The 19,838-nt window shown below is 37.0% G+C and overlaps 1 protein-coding gene across 2 annotated transcripts in view; it reads left to right on the forward strand.

Annotated features, from left to right (window-relative positions):
* Positions 1-9,935: 9,935 nt before the first annotated feature.
* LOC129263916 (PAX-interacting protein 1-like) overlaps positions 9,936-19,838 on the forward strand; it is a 31,846-nt gene continuing 21,943 nt past the window's right edge. For both annotated transcript variants that reach the window (XM_064100651.1, XM_064100652.1), the window contains exons 1-2: positions 9,936-10,130; positions 16,295-16,432. In XM_064100651.1, coding sequence (XP_063956721.1) covers positions 10,035-10,130; positions 16,295-16,432 — 234 coding nt within the window. In that variant the 5' untranslated portion in view covers positions 9,936-10,034. The remainder of the gene's footprint in view (positions 10,131-16,294; positions 16,433-19,838) is intronic.

A 19,838-nucleotide genomic window follows, 5' to 3' on the forward strand; every position in this document is an offset into this window, starting at 1 on the left:
ATTGGTAGTATTGACCATTAGTGTTATTAAATATATATTAAAAAAAACAATTGAAACATTTATAATTACTTATTTAAAACAAATGAAAGTACAAAATACAAAATGCCTTGAAAATGCCTTTAAAAAAAAAATTCAAGGCTCAAAATCCTCAAGGCCAAGGCCCTCTCGAGGCCAAGGCTTTGAAAAAGTAGCTAGGCATTAAGGCGCCTTAAGGCCAAGGCCGAGCATCAAGGCACTACAACACTGATTAGTGTAGTAGGTTTCACGGTACACCATGTATCTTTCTTGGGCAGATGTTGGTCCTGAAAAGGACCACCCAATCTGGACGTTTCGACAAGTGTGTTCTTGTCGTCCTCAGGAGAAAACGACAAGAACACACTTGTCGAAACGTCGAGATTGGGTGGTCCTTTTCAGGACCAACATCTGCCCAAGAAAGATACATGGTGTACCGTGAAACCTACTACACTATTCTTCTTCGCCATGGAAACCTTCAGAAATTATAACACTGATTAGTACTAGGCATTAATTAGACAGGTCCAGATTTGAGGTAAAGTTAATGCGCTAGCCTAAGCTAGCCCTACCCTAGCACATGTCTTGCCATTAATGGCAGCTAGTTTATTAAGTGTTTAAGAATTGGATATATATATATATATATAGATCTAAGCCTATAAGACATATGTAACTATGTAAGGGTACCGGTAATTTGATCATGCTAATTCATTCTGAGCAACGTGAATGCTTACGATCGGCACTGGTCGAGGCCAAGTCCACGCGCATGCGTACTCTCAATCCGAAGACGCAAGTCATGAATATTCATGTATTGGTCCAGAACTCGGTGGGAAAAATAATTTCGCCTCCCGCCCCCCCCCCCCAAAAAAAAAAAAAAATTGTGAAACCCTTTTTTTTTTTTTGGGGGGGGGATCCTTGATTTACAAAGAAATTGTGCACTAAATCTATCGATATCTCTACTAAAAATGCAACAGTTCCACTGAAAGCCAGCTACACCATTCCCTTTCAGATAATCATGCATGGAATCTTGTTTTGGCTCCACTATATAGTAATTAATTAATCATTACAATGGTAAGTGCACATGCCTTCCAAAAAAGAAGAAGAAATAATCATTCAGACAATCGCACTGATAGCTTACCAGAGTGGGTTTAAGTAAAATCAATCACATCCATATTTAAAACAGGGCCCCGATCGAGCTGTTCTTTTTTAGTATGATAATCATACACTCAGCAAAAAAAGTTCTTGGACACGTAAAAAAGTTAAAATATTCCATATAGATATTTGATTAAAGGCAAATTATTGTATGTCAACATGACCAGACAATATTCCTCTTCCAGTATGACATGACATTTTCATGTGAACAGTCATGCATGAGTGGTTAAATGCTTTAAAGAATATCAATGTCAGTAAAAGAAAATTGCAAGAAATGGACCATTCAAATGCTAATGATCATGGCCATCCTGTAGGCATACATTCAGCAATTTCAACATGCGTTTATCATTTGAATTGAATGCTTAGGAATGAGATGGATCATTTGGACACTCACTTTCAAGATGAAACTTTCCTACCAAGAGCATGCAAGAGCAATAGGAATGTTGCAGTCTGGGCCCGGGGGGGCCACTTCCATTGACGAGTGGATACCATGCGCGACCATGGGGTCTCGTAAAGCACCCTAAACGGGTATTTTCCAAATTCTGAAAATGCACCCCTTAATAAGTATTGGCGTCTAAAACCATACCCTTAACAAGTATTGAAAAAAAAACCGATACTCTTGACAAGTATTCCCTGAAATGAACCCCTAAACAAGTACAGTGATGGGTCCATCAGTCGTTGGTTTTACCTTTACACACTTGGTTTAGTACGGCCCCATGCATATCATCTTCTACACCTCGCGCAAATCGGACTCTAAACACGTAGTGCTGGGGCAAAAATTTAAAGGACATCCTTTATAAAACATTTTAATTTTGTTTTATCATTCCCGCAAATATGACCCTAAACACGTAGCTTTCCTAGCGAAATAGATACCCTTTTTTCATTATTTTTGTGTTTTTGACACCCTTATCACGTTACGTACGTAACGTGCCCTATCTTGAAAAAGACATCCTTTTTACGTGTTTTTTTGGTCGCGCATGGTATCCACTCGTCAATGTAAGTGGCCCCCCGGGAGTCTGGGCAGTCATTTAGACAAGTGGCTCGATATTTCCAAGTTTCACCAACAACAATTTTAAATTTGAACCAGCGGTTTTTGGCTACTAATGAAGTTAGAGATCGTCCTAGGAGTGGTCGACTTAGGGCCACCACCCCTGCAGTCAGAGGCGTCGATCCTGGGGGGGCAGGGGGGCGATCGCCCCACCAATGAAAATATTGGGGGGGGGGGGCAAACATATCATTTTGCCCCCCCCCCCCAATAATTCCGGATATGCATTAAAAAAAAACAAGATTGTAATGTTCAGCAAGCGAGATTGAGATACACAACTCGTTCTTTATTTAAAATCGTGCTCAAAATGTCCGCTTTTCAGATTGGAATATAAAAATTTTCAGCTCGCGCTTCGCGCTCGCATCATTTCTGTAGCAAAAACCCATACTTTTCATGATTAAATTGGTAAATGTAAATGTCCCGTTTTCAGTTCTAAGCCTCAAAAAATCATCTTTTCTTGGATATATAGCTTGTTCTTTATCAAAAACGTCCAGTAAACTGTCATTTTTTCAGATCGAAATATCAAAATTTTCAGCTCGCGCTTCGCGCTCGCATCTATTCTCTTTTAGATACAAATCTTAATCATTGGTACCAAAAATGCTTAGAATATCAAGTTTTCAGCTCAGAATATAAAGAAATTTGAGCTCCCTCTCGGCACTCGTACTATCTGTGTAGTGAGATACGTGTCTGTGTCTCATGAGTCATATATATATATATATATATATATTTATATATGTGTGAAGAGTAGAGTATAATCAAGGATGAAGCAAAGTATACACTATGTTGTAAAGCTTTCGGCCCTGGCCTTCTTCAGTTTTTATTTGCTGACATGGGTCATAGCAAATTCTTCTGAATTAGGGTTGTGTTGTGTCCCGTGCGTGTGTTATTTACAAAGTAAAACGTATTAAAAAAAGCGATTGGTACATATATCCACGCCTCTCTCGTTATATATATTTATATATATATATACATATATATATATATATATATGGGTGTGTGTGTGTGTGTGTGTATATAATATATATATATATATATATATATATATATATATATATATATATATATATATATATATATATATATATATATGTGTGTGTGTGTGTGTGTATGTGTGGGTGTGTGGGTGTTTTGTACGATCGAGCGCCTTTGGAACGTTAATGAATTTGCCCCCCCCCCCCAATCTGAAAAATGGATCGACGCCCCTGCCTGCAGTAGATAGGAGGATAAGGATAATTTTCTTTTGCTTATGCCAAGATACTAAAATTTGACATTTTGTTCATCGACTAACTTTGACTTAAAATTCCAGTGGAATAGTGATGCATCCAAGGTGGATAACTTTCTCTTCACTATTAGAGTGGTATTGACTTTAAGTTTGCTTTTATCGTTTAATGGATATTTATGCCACACAAACTTTCACAACGGAAAGAATGACTGATCGTTTGCTAGCAATTTTCTTTTACTGACATTGCTATTGTTAAATGCCTGTAACCAGCCATGCACTGACTGATCCATTTCTTGCAATTTTCTTTTACTGACATTGCTGTTGTTTAAAGCATTTAACCACCCATGCATGACTGTTCACATGAAAATGTCATGTCATACTGGAAGAGGAATATTGTCTGGTCATGTTGACATACAATAATTTGCCTTTAATCAAATATCTATATGGAATATTTTAACTTTTTTACGTGTCCAAGAACTTTTTTTGCTGAGTGTACATTAGTAGTTTGGATGATTATCAGTCAAAACTAAATTATCTTTGTCATCCTTTCCTCTCAGAATTCTGCTTATGAAAGGGATGCAGGGTATGGCATACTTTAACTCTTAATTAACATGCCACACCTCATTTATATTAAAAAATTGTAGATTTCCTTTTTATCATAAAAATTCTTGCTTGTGCCATATAAGAAGTTGATCCACAGACAATGAACATTCGGGGACTCGTTTTTTCCAAAGCCTGTATAGCTGGCATTAATTATTTCGACTGACCACAGGCAGGGTTATTGGGTTAATTTCCCTACCCTAACCTCAATGTCATGGAAAAACTATTCTTATGATGATCGACCCCGACTCGGACCTCCTACGATTTAGTATGGAGTGACTATCTTTGAGATTGTCAAATGATAATTACAAGGTACGAAAGAATCGATGTTTCCTATAATACAAGCAGGGGATCCAAGATTTTCCAAAGGGGGGGGGGCAAATTTTTCGGAGAAAAATTTTGAGAAGCAAAAAAAAAAGAAAGAAAAAAAAGGGGTCTTCAGCCACAAATAGAGGATATTTCGTTCCAGGAAAAGTTTGACAAGCCGAAAAAAACATTACATTACAAATTTTTAATTTTGCTTCTCAAGGAGGGGGGGGGGGGGGGGCAAGTGCCTCCTATGCCCCCCCCCCCTGGATCCGCGCCTGAATACAACTAAACATGATTACAATTATAAACGAAGTTCAGCTTCGTATTGGAGATTACATGCCACGTTAGGCCTACTTTTGGCAATAATAGCAATTCTATATATAGAGGTATCTATAACATCCAAAGTAATTTCCCCCTTAATTAACCCATCAAATCTTCCAGCAGAATTATTTTAAAATTAAATTATTCAAACGAAGCATGGGAAGTTAGGAAGCAGCCTTCTAAAAAATAAGTGGTATTCATGACTTAACGGCTGAATAAAATTAAGCAAAAAAAAAAAGAATATTTTTCAAAAAGAGCAGAAGGAATAATGCTTCCCATAACAGCTTAAAGACTGGATCATAAATCTTGTCATCATTATGCAAATTAATGTTAGTTGGGATTTTTTTTTACCAGACGGGGGAAGGTGTTGCATGGCACTCTGCTGCATATCCCACCACCAACATGACCAAGAGGAAGTATGTTTAAGGGTGCCATGCAGGGGCGGATCCGCGATTTTCCAGGGGGCACATTTTTCCGAGGAAAAATTGACAAGCAACAATAAATGATGCGAGCTGAATTTTTTTTTATATTCAGACCAGAAAAAGGGACATTTTAAGGACGGTTCTTAGGAGCAGACGAGCAGACGTATATCTCACCAATCCAAAAATGTGAACATCTGCACGGACTGAAAATGTTTTATATTGAGACCTTAAACGGGGGCAATCACTTCAAGTACTCATGTGTCACTACATAAAACAATATTAACTCGAAGCGTGAGGAAATATATGTATTTGGTGTATCAGCCTACTGACTTGAAAATTTGAATTTTTAGTACATCAGGATTATAAACAGACAAAATAGAGCACCAGAAATGATTTGTATCAATTTATGTATGAATTTGTAGCAATTCATATTTTGTACTTCTTGTTATGAACAAAATGCTGGCAATTGCCAGTGAAGTTCTAATAAATTCAATTCAATTCAATTCATATTTTTACTTACAAAAATGTTATGAAAACATATTTCTTATAACATAATAAATATAATATACAATAATTTCTTCTTCCCCAACTAAGTTTTTCTGTCTTTCTCCCCATTTTCTCCCGTTTTTTCTTCATTTTATTGGCCAGCCGATGGGGGGGGGGGGGGGGGGACGTGCCCCCGTAGCTACGCCACTGATTCAAAGAGTATTAAATACGAAATTTCTGTATAAGGGTCCTATCGACGACTGACGGCCATGGAAAGAACATATAGATAATACGTGTAAAACAATTTCACGAAATATTGGAATTACAAATAAATTTAAATTCTACTTCTCGACTCGTATATTTATATTAAATTTGTACTCTTCTCCGACCCCCCCCCCCCCCGCATTTGAACTTTGGTATTATGGCACGGTGTGTTTGTGCTGATTTTCATTATTTTGAATAGACTTTTACTTTCTCATTATCGGGCACACACGAATGTTTTTATCAAAACTTATTCTATTCTTACGATACACGATCTTTATCTTTATCATGATTATAATCTTGGATCATTCATGTACAACTTTAATAAAACGAACTACCAGATGTGTTTTTTTTCTATGTTTACAAGAAATGAAGAGTTAAGTTGCAAAAGGGGTTAGGTCCACTTTGGACCATTCCGAGAAAAAACATGTTTTTTTTATTCTCACTTACTGTAATACTCTTATGAGAAACTAAATTGTCATGATGTACTACCCTATCATGTGAACATAAAATTGGGTATAAAAGAAATCTACCTGTCTTCATTTTTTCTATGTATTCTTTTAAAAATTGTCATTGTGGACCTAACCCCTTTTGCAAGTGAATCCAATCTATTTTGATTAAAAAAGTGATTTTTCTTTGTCACTTTTATTCATGTTTTCATGTGAATTTCAAATTTTCTTTGTTTTCATCAGATCAACTAAAAATTTAGAGGTTTTGAGACAGAAAACAATAAAATTTATGAACAATGGACCTAACCCCTTTTGACAAATGAACTCTTCAGAAGAGTTTGTTTGCAAAAGGGGTTAGGTCCACTCCAAGAAAATCATTTTTTTTTAAATTCTCCTGCAATAAAATTCTTATGCGAAACTAAGTTTTCATGATTCCTTACCATGAGAACATAAAATTGGGTATAAAAGAAATCTACCTGTCTTCAATTTTTTTATATTCTCGTCCAAAAAAATTTGTGTGGACCTAACCCCTTCTACAACTAAACTGAAATGGACCTAACCCCTTTTGAAAAAAAGTGTTTTTTTCGTTGCCATTTTAGATCATTTTTAATGGGAATTCGAACATTTCTTTGGTATCATCTTATAGAGCTACTAAAAATCTATACATTGAGACAAATAAAAAAAAAAAATCAAATTTGATGAAAATGGACCTAACCCCTTTTGCAAGTGAGCTCTTCAAATATCAATATCCATCACAAGATCTGCTGGACTTTTCCATTTACCTAGAACAAGAACATTATTTACCAACAAACTTTTCATATCCTCTGGCATCAAACTTTATTGGAACTCACTGCAAGCTTTACGAAATAAGCCTATTTACAATTCAAAGTTTCAATAGAACATCAGCGGCGTAACAGGGGTCGGTGGCCAGAGCCAAAAATTTCCCGGTCATATCATGGTATGAACAGGCGTAATGGTGTAATGGGGCGACTATTAATTTTTGAGAAGGCCAGATATTGCGTATCGGGCCAAATTTATCTTTAAAAAAAAGTTGCGAGCGAGCGAAGCGAGCGAGCTAAAATTTTGACCTTTTTAATTCAAAAATCAAATTTTGTGATAGATTTTGACATGATATCCAGTGAATAATATATTTCACTTTTCTCTCTTTAGATTCCTTTTGTGTGGTCTGTACGCCACTGTGAACAGGATTCTTTGCGGCAGTAGCGTGAAGAGTAAAAAAAAAAAAAAAAAAAAAAAAATGAGGGCCGCGCAGTATAGCACATGTGCTAAAAAGCTGCTTTCTATAAGTCCCGAGCGAGCGAAGCGAGCGAGAAAAAAATCACCTTTTCATGAGAATCTAACTTTGAGCTATTTTTTGACATTATAATTATTCAGTAAATAAAATCATATCCTACACTTTTCCTTTGCTTTTCTTTCCTCCTTTTTTTTGTTCTTGTTTGTAGAACTTTTTGGAGCCATGGCCCAACCCTTCCATACGCAGTGCTGTGTGGGTGGGGTCCGGGGCGGAACCCCCCGGAACTTCTTGATATCAAAGCCATTTAAACCTCGCAGATTGCCGCTATTTCAATCAAATCGCGGGCATATACAGAATATAGCTTATACACAACACATTTATTCAACCCAGTTGCGTAATGAACCAAAATATATTTTGAGGGGGCAAAACATAGCAAAGTGGGAAAAATTTGTAAAAAGTCCCCAGCGTGCAAAGCGAGCTGGAAAAAAATTGCCTATTGAAATTAAATTCTAATTATGTGATAGATTTTTCCATTATATTCAGCAAATAACACAGTTCATTGTTTCCATTCATTTCATTTATACGTTGTCTCCTATAATTTCTTTTATTTCCTCTTGGGCGTGGAACCAAGACCCCCCTCCCCGCGCCTGTATGCGAATGATTGAACGTGATTGAACGGGGGGGGGGGGGGGCGTTGTAGAGCCATTCGAAGGTTATAAATGAGAAGCCCCTACTGCGTGGGGTCTGGGGCAAAGCCCCGGGGGAGTGTTTCATCAAAATTTTCATCCGACAAGTTGTCAGATCTGACATCTTTCTCTGATGTTGATTGGCTGAGAGGTACTGTTACTATGGTAACTGTCGGATAAAATTGGACTTGTCGGATAAAACGTCTGACAAGTCCTTTCATGAAACACCCCCCAGGTAGCTTATTTGCATAAAATTTAGCAAGCTTATAGCACAATGTTGTATGCAGTCCATTTTTCTTCCCGCTCTTTAATTTCAATCATCGGCAGCCCGGTCGTGTTATTATTTTTTTTCTTGTCCCTTTTCTTTGTTTTCCAATTTAGCTTTTGATTAATTACATTTTACCTTCGTTTCCCGCTATTTTTTTGCCATTTTGTCATCCTATTTCCCACCATGCTATTGCATTACATTATAGGCCTATTTTGGAATGATTTGTTCTTTCTCAAATGTTCTTCTTTCGTACATTTTCCCGCTTTCCTTCCTTTTCCATTTAAAAAAGAAGTTTTTCTTCGTTTTCTTTTCACTTTTCCCTTTCCCTTTCTTTTTCCTCCTTTCCTTTTCCCCTTTCCTTCCCCTTTCCCTTTCTTTTTTCCTCCTTTTTTCTTTTTCCCGTTTTTCTTTTATTTTCCCGGTGAAATCCGCCAGGGGGGGGGGGGGCAGCTTGCCCCCCTGCCCCCCCGCCTGTTACGCCACTGTAGAACATTTGAAAAAAAATCTCACTAATAATCATACAGTCTACTTAGGATTTTTTTTCTGCTCTTCCATATTCTCCCACTCCGTCTCAATTTATTCCTCTTCTTTTCCCGTTTGTGTCTCTTTTCATTCTATTTACCCGTGTATGCTTATTTTTTTTGTTCTTTTGTTCTTTCGTTTGTTTGTTTTCTTTTACTCATTTTTGGTCCTTTGTTTTATTGTTTTTGTTTTGTCTGTTCTTGTACTATTTTTATGTCTTGTTCTTGTATAGTTTTTGCCATGCCTTGTTTCTTGTACAGTTCTGTTACGTCTTTTTTGTTGTTGTAAAGTTCTGTTTCGTGTGTCCCCTTTTCACTTTTTTTTTGTCATATCTAAGATACTTGTAATATTATCCAGCCTTGTTTATCTTTTACTTGGGAGAACATGACAAAAAAAAAATCATATTTTAAAAGGATCTGGATCTATATTTGATTTCTACAAGAAAGATATGATGATTTGTTATTTGAACTAGTGTTAATAAGCTTATTTCTTAAAGGAAAACTCATACTAACAAACTTTGCTTTTCTAAAGGTTTTTATTTCATTTCATTATGTATTATGATTCGGTTTACTTTGTAATTCTGTTGAAATTTTAAAATGAAATAAATTTGTTATCAATTAAAACCTCAAATGACAAGCTCGGTCACTTTGCTCCCTCTCTTTTGAGTATTTTCCAATAAAGTTTACGCCCCCAGCGAAAAACTGAGTTTCTGGGCGTGGGCACTCACATATTTATGTCATAAATGGGTATTTTGGTGCAATTATTTCACTATATGGAGATTATATTTAATCTGCGAGAAGCAGAAGTTGTACAAAAGAGAAAAGAGAATAATTGACAAAAAAAGAACAAAAAGAAGAAGATTTCTCACCACAAACGTCGCACACAATAGTTTGCGATTTCGATTGATTATGTCCTACCTCGCCTTCCATAGATCATCGGCGCGCCATCTTCATTCCGCGCGAACAAAAACCTAATTTTGTGAGAGTAAGAATGGCGTTTTCTTCTCGAAAATTGAGCTAATTTAGTCATGGAAAATGCGATGGTGGATCCAGAAAATGCTCCTGTGCATTTGGAATTCTTCAAAGATGTCCATTACTACCTCATTGGAACAATTTCAGAAGAGGTAATTTTTACATTATTTCAATTTTCATTGCAGTCCCGTATGTGTCTATCCCCGTTACTACATGTAGGATGGGGGGTCGGGTGTCCGGACACTTTGCATTTTTGAAGCCTTCTTTTTTGTCTTTGGATTACACTAAAAATACGAAATCAATAGTTGTAATCATCTTCTATTTGGTTCTTTATAATATTTCCTGACATTTTGTACTAAAAATTGATAAAACTTCCCTTGTAAATTGTTCCAAATGACTTTCTAAAATTGATCGTCCGGACACACAACCTGTCCGGACACACAACAACTGGGTATATAGTCACTTATTGGGTGATTTCAAGTTCGGTGTTGGGTGTTGGTGTTGGTGTTGAGAGCGTAAAAAGGCCGCTGAACCGAGCTCCAACACCGAGCTGGGTTCAGAGGAATGATACCGATTGCGTTATCGATAGTACATGACGTCACGCCTATGCGCTGCCATGCTAAATCATCTCAACTTCACGCGAGAAGTCTCGATGACGAAAATGAAATCGGAGAGAAATGCATTAAATTCTCATCTTACACTTACAGAATACCATTACCAATGTTTTAATAAATTCAAGAATTCGAAAGAGTGAACATTATTCTTCATCAAAATATATACAACTCAAATGATTTGTACTCATCTGTAAAAACTAATTTTATGGGGATGTTTCATCGTGTTCGCTGCCTCTCCACGAGCTTGAGATTGCCAACACCAACACCAACACCGAACTTGAAATCACGATTTTCCCAATCCCTGGGGGTTGGTGTTGGTGAATGGGGAAATTGCACGTAGATCGTCAACACCAGCCGCAGTGCTGGGTTCAGCAGACGACATTCAAGTTCAACACGAACTGCCGGAAATACGTCATATTTTCCGAGGTCAATCCCAACACCAGCTTGATTTCAAGTACGGTGTTGTGGCTGGTTTTGGTGTTGTCACAACACCAACACCAGATTTCAACACCGTACTTGAAATCACCCATTGTATTACCAGACACTATCATTATTCCGGACGCGCATATTACTGCGTTTGAAAACAATTTCGTACCGTAAGACTTCCGCAGTTCAATTTCACAGAGCAATACATAGAACAAGATTGCAAAAACAAGGCGGAAAAATCCAACTTTAACCTTATTTATCACAAAAATGACAGAAAATGCTTAAAAATAAAATATCATAATCATATAACATAGTTTTGCATTAACAATTTAAATATTTTCTGACGGAAATATGGGCCTGATTTGCCGAATGTCAATCTCGTCCGGCTCCTTCGATCGAATGATGAGGTGTGGTGTATTGTGGGTAATTGTCGACGGCTAGTTCTCAAGGTACCCGTGCGCGAAGGTTTACCGTGAGTCTTCTTCTCCTGGAAACAGTACAGTCCACCGTCTGGTGTATTGTCGTACTGAGTCGAGCCGTCGACGATCGGCAGCGCATCGATAGAACTTGATGAGCGTCACGATACGAACGAGCATAATATTGGAAAGTGCTATGGAAATTGCAGCTAACAAGAAAAAAATAAAATCAGTTATCAAACACGAATTTATTACCAACATCTGCTCAGATTCGATATGAAAAAAGCAAACAAAAACTTAGAATTTATGCATGATGTGATATATGAAGAAAAAATCACACAAATTCTTTCTTACATCGATTATAATGAAGAATATCTTTACCCGTCCTAATAACTGTTTTTCAATTACTTTTTTTCTTTCCAGGGCTCTTTTTGGAGAAACTTTCCAGGGCTACTTTTTCATTTTCCAGGGCTCTTTTTCCACTTTCCAGGGCTACAATTTCTGGAGCTATTTCGCGGCTTTTTTGCGTTTGTGTGTGTGTGTGTGTGTGTAAGGGTGTGTGTGTGTGTGTGCCACATTGAAGGGATGCTGGTCAGCAGTGCAGGGCTGCTCTGCTGCAGGCTCTGCTTTAATAAGATGTAATGTACATGCGATCGCGACGAAGCTTCGAAGCAGCGCGGCGCGAGCTAGCGAGAAGTACGTACCGGTACCATCTCGAATTCATAGGCACATGTACCACATGCACTATTCACGCCCGTAAACAGAGATTCACAGGTAAGTTCTCTTAGCTGACACGATCCTATGATGGACTCGCGTGCGCTGAAATGAGCAATGTTATTGTGCCACTGTATCTTGTATTTGCTTGTGTGACTCTGCGGGCAGCTCCGCGGTGATTTACGTACATATATACGTGATGTTCGCAACTGCAGACGGGCAATGAGTTTGGGATTTTGTAGCACAATTGGTGTGCGCGTAGGAAACAGCTCAAGATTGTAATATAAGCGGTCACACGCAAATGCAAACAAGTACACATTTAAATGCAATATAATGTATAATGTATAATTTAAATGCAATCACGTACGTATGCATGAAATGCTACATAAATATACAGTGTTGACGGGAGCGATTATGAGTTTTGCAGTCGCCCTCGTGTGAATGTTTTTAGCCCTTTTCCGGGGCTCTTTTTGGACTTTCCGGGGCGAATTCGCCCGCCGCCCCCGTGTAATTTTTTGGTTGGTGGAGGGGTATGCGACAAGTGCGAGGCAAAGAAAACGGTTGGTAAATATAAAATGATTTTATCATATTCATAATTTTCATAATATTTGGAATAGCAAGTGCAAATTTTTCTTGATTGTATTAACTCTAGTTGTCATTTTTAAAGCACTGAAATAAAGGTGTCCAGTAATACAATACACTGCCATACATGTAAGTGATTATACATATACCCAGTTCAACTTAGTCTTGAGGACGCAATGATGATGACTTTTAAAATAATGAAATATACTTCTTCATCATTGACTTCTTGAACAGGCCTTCATAGACGTGTAAGAGAACGAAGTAAACAAAGATGGATTTCCCTAGGTTTATCCATCTTTTGAAACCCAAATCACGTGAAGTTTATGAATTTTATTGATTTTTACACCTTCCTATATACGCCCAATGCGTAAGAAGGTTTTAAAAATTATGATATGAAAATGAAGAAAATAAAGGTTTCTTACCTAACTGATGCCGTGTAGACCCCTCGATCAACATGTAAACAACGGAAATACAATAGCGTCGACCCTTGAACCGTTTATGTATGACAGACTTCCGGCTAGCAATGCCGTTCTGACGAATAATTTATAGAAAAAAATTATTATTTTACAAATATTAAAATTCATTACGTAATTATAAATAATTATTAACAAATGGGCTTTTGACCTCAGTGAGACAAAATTTTGGGTGGAAAAAATTATGCTTTTGTTGGTGTTGTTTCTTTTGTTCTTTTGTAAAGCCAGTCTCTAATATGGGAAATTATCTCCCACATTGGAGAGAGTCTCCCATATTGGCCGTGCGCCTCTACTGTTGAACTTTGATTGAAGTGTAAGTTTTATTCTTTGTTTGTCTTTCTGAAAAATGATGATATAAATTACTCTTGTTGATGATTAGGCTAATCCCAACACCAATCAGTTTGGACCATGCTTTGGAATCGACGATATATTCTCATTTACTGCAAGACTCTTTGAAAAATCGTCAGAATGTATCAGGAAATTTGTCATTATCCTCAGAAGATGCCATGAGCCTAATTACATCAGGAGGGCTAAAGATATTCGTTCGACCCAACCCATTCGAAATTTTTCAATTTGATATTGCTGATTGACAAAAATGTATGAATATGATTCAAAATCTAACACTGATTCTAGAAATGGTAACTACTGAACTTCCTTTGCCCAAATTGGGAAGATATATCAATGATTTGGCACTATTTTTTGACTGGCGGAAGAATTGGGGCTATTTTACTGTTTCAGTTGATGAATTTGATCCCATCATAGTTATCTTCATAAATGGCGATTTATTTTTAAAATGAGCTGGCTACGATACCCTTCTCTGGTCAGATATGGAATGTCAGATATATATCCTATCCAAAGGTAGTAAACATTCGACCCTCTAATTTCGCATTTATTTTTTATGAATTTTTGTTAAGTGCCATTTTAACACACAAGTCTATGGGGAATGTTTTACGCGCGTGAGACCTATAAGTAATACAGGCGAATTCCCTATAGTGGATGGAATACCTGCCAAAACTCCTCAGAAGCAAACAATTTCTAACTGATATCAATATGTTTAGTCATCAAGTGGTGCAAAAATGGATTTAATGGCTTAGCAATGCTATAGTTAGTAGGTATGTGTATGTAAGCCTAGAAATGCTTATACTGTAGACTGGTCAATGAGAGTCTAGGCCTCTTTATGTTCTGATTCATCATTGGTTTGTGCTAGTGTATGATCACCTACTTAATGTTAGAAAGACCTATACAAATTGCTCATGTTAAAATTGTTCTTTGGAATGGGGTAGAGAGCTAGAGATAGAACTTTCTGAACTTAACTGAAGAGAACTAGAGTGGTACCTTCAAGAAGGTATTTAGAAAAAGGCACAGAGTAAGGTAAGGTATCTAATAGTGCTCAACTAAGGAGGGAGGGGGGGGGGGGGGGTGGCTGTGTGATCCAATCTTAGTCTAGCCCCCCCTTCTTTATAAGCCATGACATCTATAAAATTATCTTTCTTTCTCTCTCCTCTTTCTATCTATTTGTGTATCTCTTTCTTCTTACATCTGATAGGCAATAGCCCTAGGAAGATTTTGATATAATAGTTCAAATGCAAATGTACTAAAGTAATATAATATGTTCTCATTCTTTTATTGTTTCCTCATTCAATCTCATGTATATCTGGTAATTATGTTTGGGGCAGTTCTGGTATCCTGATATCTACACCAAATTTACATACACCTTTATATTACAAGGAGAATAGGGGCCTATATTGTCATTGCATTCACTGTTGGGCTATATGCAGGAAGGATATGTATACATCCATATAGTGAATATAACATGTATGAGTAGCACATTAAAATGGGTCATTGCATAGAAAATAAGCATTTTCAATGCATTTTTTTGTGCTAGTGTAAGTGTACAGATATAAAAGAATAGCAAAGAAGCTATTAAAAAAAATAAAATTCATAGGTCATATGATATAGGTGCCATGAGCCTAATTACATCAGGAGGGCTAAAGATATTCGTTTGACCCAACCCATTCAAAATTTTTCAATTTGATATTGCTGATTGACAAAAATGTATGAATATGATTCAAAATCTAACACTGATTCTAGAAATGGTAACTACTGAACTTCCTTTGCCCAAATTGGGAAGATATATCTATGATTTGGCACTATTTTTTGACTGGCGGAAGAATTGGGGCTATTTTACTGTTTCAGTTGATGAATTTGATCCCATCATAGTTATCTTCATAAATGGCGATTTATTTTTAAAATGAGCTGGCTACGATACCCTTCTCTGGTCAGATATGGAATGTCAGATATATATCCTATCCAAAGGTAGTAAACATTCGACCCTCTAATTTCACATTTATTTTTTATGAATTTTTGTTAAGTGCCATTTTAACACACAAGTCTATGGGGAATGTTTTACGCGCGTGAGACCAGAAGCGCATAGACTTCTTTAGAGAGGCCGTAGCGCCCTCTTGTGCTCAATTAAAGAAAGCTAATGGAAGCGACCACACCACTGACCTCCACAGAGCTGGATAAAAATGCTTCTCACCACAGATACCTGTTTCCGGTGATGCTTCTATTTCGAAGCTTCGAGATCCAGCGATAAGTAGTCTCTTTCTCCCCTGACACTCAATATTTTTTTCTATATTTTATACACAAGAATAATTGTTGTAGCACCATCAGCGTAGTCTATTTTAAATGAACTGTATCTTGTCGTATGCTGAAAGGAAATAGGATCCTTTTTTTTCCAGGGGGGGGGGTGCTTCTTTTCTCGATCCCTCTCTTTGTGTTGAGTATTATCATTGTAAGGCCTATATTAATATTATTATTTTGGTTTTTCATTTATTTTTCATATTTTTGTTGAATGTTGAATGATAATTATAGGCAAATTATATATGGATGGAAAGGTCATGTCCTGTTATGGCACTAAAGAGAAATGCGATTATAAGAGACCCTTCCCCCGAATAGAAAAACGTGACTGGATACGATCTCTATGGTGACATCACACTGTACACAATCGACAGACTCTAGATGTATGCATGCATCCATTTCCCTTGCTGATGTTTTTCCTTTAGAATTATACGTTTTTTTTTCATCCTAGGTGACAGATCTTTTAGTTCAGGGAGGAGGAAAAGAGGAGTCATATTTGACTGATCGAGTGACTCACGTCATCTCTGAAGATGAGGATCATCCAGAAGTCACGGAGGCTAGGGATCTCTTTGAGCTCCCGGTCGTATCGGTAAGCATCAAAGTGGCAACACCATTCCCTCTACTAGGATGTCGAAAAGTATTTCAAGTAATTGTAAATTTGCAATTGATTGATCACTGGTCCGCTTCTTGCATCAACAAGAATGAGTTTATTCGAAATTGCCAACACCGTTTTTATACTAAGTGATGAGGCCATACGTTATCTGCTTTAAAGACCCTAACCGGATCAAAAAATGAAATTGACAAATATAAAAATATCGAAAGCTTATGAAAATATTTACCGCTTCCTTGCTGAGTGTTTTTCTTAAATATAGCTCCAATTATTGGTCTTAGAAAATAAGCTGTATTGTGCTTATCACCGACCTCAGATCCGTGGTGTCATTCTGTGTTTAAAGCATTGTGATTCCACAGGTTTGTACACAGAAAAAATTGGATGATTTTTCTGATTTTCCATCTCATAAAGATATCATTCCTGCAAGCTTGAATTAACCAAATCTACATTTTATTTCCCGCTTATTTGACGCAGCGTTCCAACTCAAACTTAATTCAGATTGTATGTAACAACCTTTTCTGACACATCAATTAAGGCCCATTAAGAGCTCAACAAAGAAATCACAAAAAGAAAACCTAGTGCAGAGTTGTAGCTTTATAAATATCCATTTGAACACTGATAATTGTCAGTGCCATTTTCCTCTGCAAATTAAAAATAAAGAAATCTAATTCATGATCTGGATATATAGAAAAATTCATCTTTCTTTCTGTGTACAAACCTATGGAATCACCACCCTTATGACAGTGTAACACCCTGTAACATAATTCAGACCATTAAAAAGATTGATAAGCCTATTGTCAAGACCCGTTAATTTGAGTTTTTCTTGAAGCAAAACACTCAGCTGTCAAGTGGTGACTATAAAATGCATAAATGTTATATTGTTGCACTATGTAGCTTACATGTACATATAGTTTTATTTCTTAAATTTTAGCTGCAATCTGGGTCTTTATTCCTCTCCCAAAAAGGAGAAATTCATATTGCTTTAATAATGTTCACCTACATGTACTCAGTATTGCATGATATCTGATTTGCAAAGAGCAGTGGTGATGGTAAGAATCAAATTATTCTTGGCCAAGGTAAAGAGAGTTTCATTGATGATTAAACCATCAAGGAACAAAAATTACTCGTCCGTAGATTAAAGAACTTAAAAACTATTAGAAGGAATGAAACTGGTGGGTGTTTCATAAAGCTGTTCGTAAGTTAAGAGCGACTTTAAGAACGACTGGTGATCCTTTCTTGTGGTAAATGGTATATTCATTGGCGATGGTTTGGCACATAAGAAAGGTTCACCAGTCGTTCTTAAAGTCGCTCTTAACTTACAAACAGCTTTATGAAACGGCCCCCTGATATCATCTTGCCCTGGTCTCTCTTTGTTCTGGATAAAATTTTTATATGAAAAATCTTATTTAGATATATATACTGGATACATCAAAATAGTTTGCATACATGTAGACACATACAAGTCTTGTTAAAAATATTGCCTTCCTACACTCAGAGCTAATAGATGAAAAAACAATTCTTGTTTAAATCACCATGAAATTTGTAGAGTGTGTCTGTGCAATTCAAGTTCATTTGTTGAGTTGAAGAATGTTGATCTGAGGCAATCACTGCCCCCCCCCCAAAAAAAAAATAGGATGACTCAGGTCTTACTTAATAGTCTAATTACCACTTTGTCTACTTATTAATTTTACTTTGTCAAATAAAATTTTTGTTCAGTAAAAGTTTATCAAAACATATCTTTTTGTTAATTAAAGTGGACATACATGTCCAACAGAATGGATATACAGTACTTCTAGCCTAACTTGAAATGAGACAATATGGAGCTGTATGTATACGTAGGCTACATGGCTATTAAACCAAATGGGTAGTAGTTGAACTACATGTAGACTAAGTACTAGGGTTGGTCTAAGTAGGATTAGACCATGTTGGATTGAACCAAACAGAGAACTTGGAACTTATTGGATCCTAATATGAAGAACAAAATATTTGTAGAAAGTTTCAGAGCAACACTCTGACCCACACATGAGCAGCACACTGGCGATTTGCAGTCTACTGCCCTCCACTGCCGTGCTGGTGTAAACTGCAGCAGGTTCAGAAGGTGTCACTCGCGTAAAACATTTCCCATAGACTTGTGTGTTAAAATGGCACTTAACAAAAATTCATAAAAAATAAATGTGAAATTAGAGGGTCGAATGTTTACTACCTTTGGATAGGATATATATCTGAAATTCCATATCTGACCAGAGAAGGGTATCGTAGCCAGCTCATTTTAAAAATGAATCGCCATTTATGAAGATAACTATGATGGGATCAAATTCATCAACTGAAACAGTAAAATAGCCCCAATTCTTCTGCCAGTCAGAAAATAGTTCCAAATCATCGATATATCTTCCCAATTTGGGCAAAGGAAGTTCAATAGTTACCATTTCTAGAATCAGTGTTAGATTTTGAATCATATTCATACACTTTTGCCAATCAGCAATATCAAATTGAAAAAATTCGATTGGGTTGGGTCGAACGAATATCTTTAGCCCTCCTGATGTAATTAGGCTCGTGGCACCAGAAGGTAGATGAAGCAAGTGTAGACCAAGTGAAAATGAGCACTTTTAGAAAGGTACGTCGACATAGAGGACTGGTACGAGATGACGACATTTTTTGGCCTGCCATATGCCTCAGGTCCTCACACACGTCGACTATCAGAATCGAGAACCTCGCCACATCCATTCTGCGGTTCTACTAAATCAAAGTCGACGTGCACGTGAATGACGTCATTTTAACCACACAAGCTCAGAATGAAGATCAACTTTTCCCTTTTAAAACAAAGTTTTCAGTGACTTTTCACAAAATTAATGTAAGTTGTACGATGCATTATGTTTATCATATTTGAAATTGCTTTCTGATCTCCAAAATATATATCGATATACATTATATCCTAACTCGCGTAAAAAGGAATCAAAGCAAGTGAAAGGGCAAGTGTGCACAAGTTGCACCTTCGCATCACCCGACCGGGTCGCCAGGCGATGGTACGCCAGATCTTCCGGGTCGGGCAGCGTGTCATCACCTGCTGGTTATCACGCTGTTTCACGTGGACGTACGTACACGTACAAATCTGTAGTGAACAAAGCAGACAACGACATTGACTCAAACGATCAGACGACTGCGACGCCGTTCTCGTTCACTGCTCCTAAAACTCTCTTATATCTTGTGGTGGACGTGGTTTACCTTAATATTAAAGGAGAATGAAACCCTTGAAACCAGCTGAATCCATATCAAAGAGAAAAATCAAAGAAACATATTGTTGAAAGTTTGAGGAAGATTGAATGAATAATAAGAAAGTTATGAGCATTTGAATATTGAGATCACTAGTGCCATGTAGATCCTCCCA

The sequence above is a fragment of the Lytechinus pictus genome, chromosome 6 (genome assembly GCF_037042905.1).
Source record: "Lytechinus pictus isolate F3 Inbred chromosome 6, Lp3.0, whole genome shotgun sequence".
NCBI lineage: Eukaryota > Metazoa > Echinodermata > Echinoidea > Temnopleuroida > Toxopneustidae > Lytechinus > Lytechinus pictus.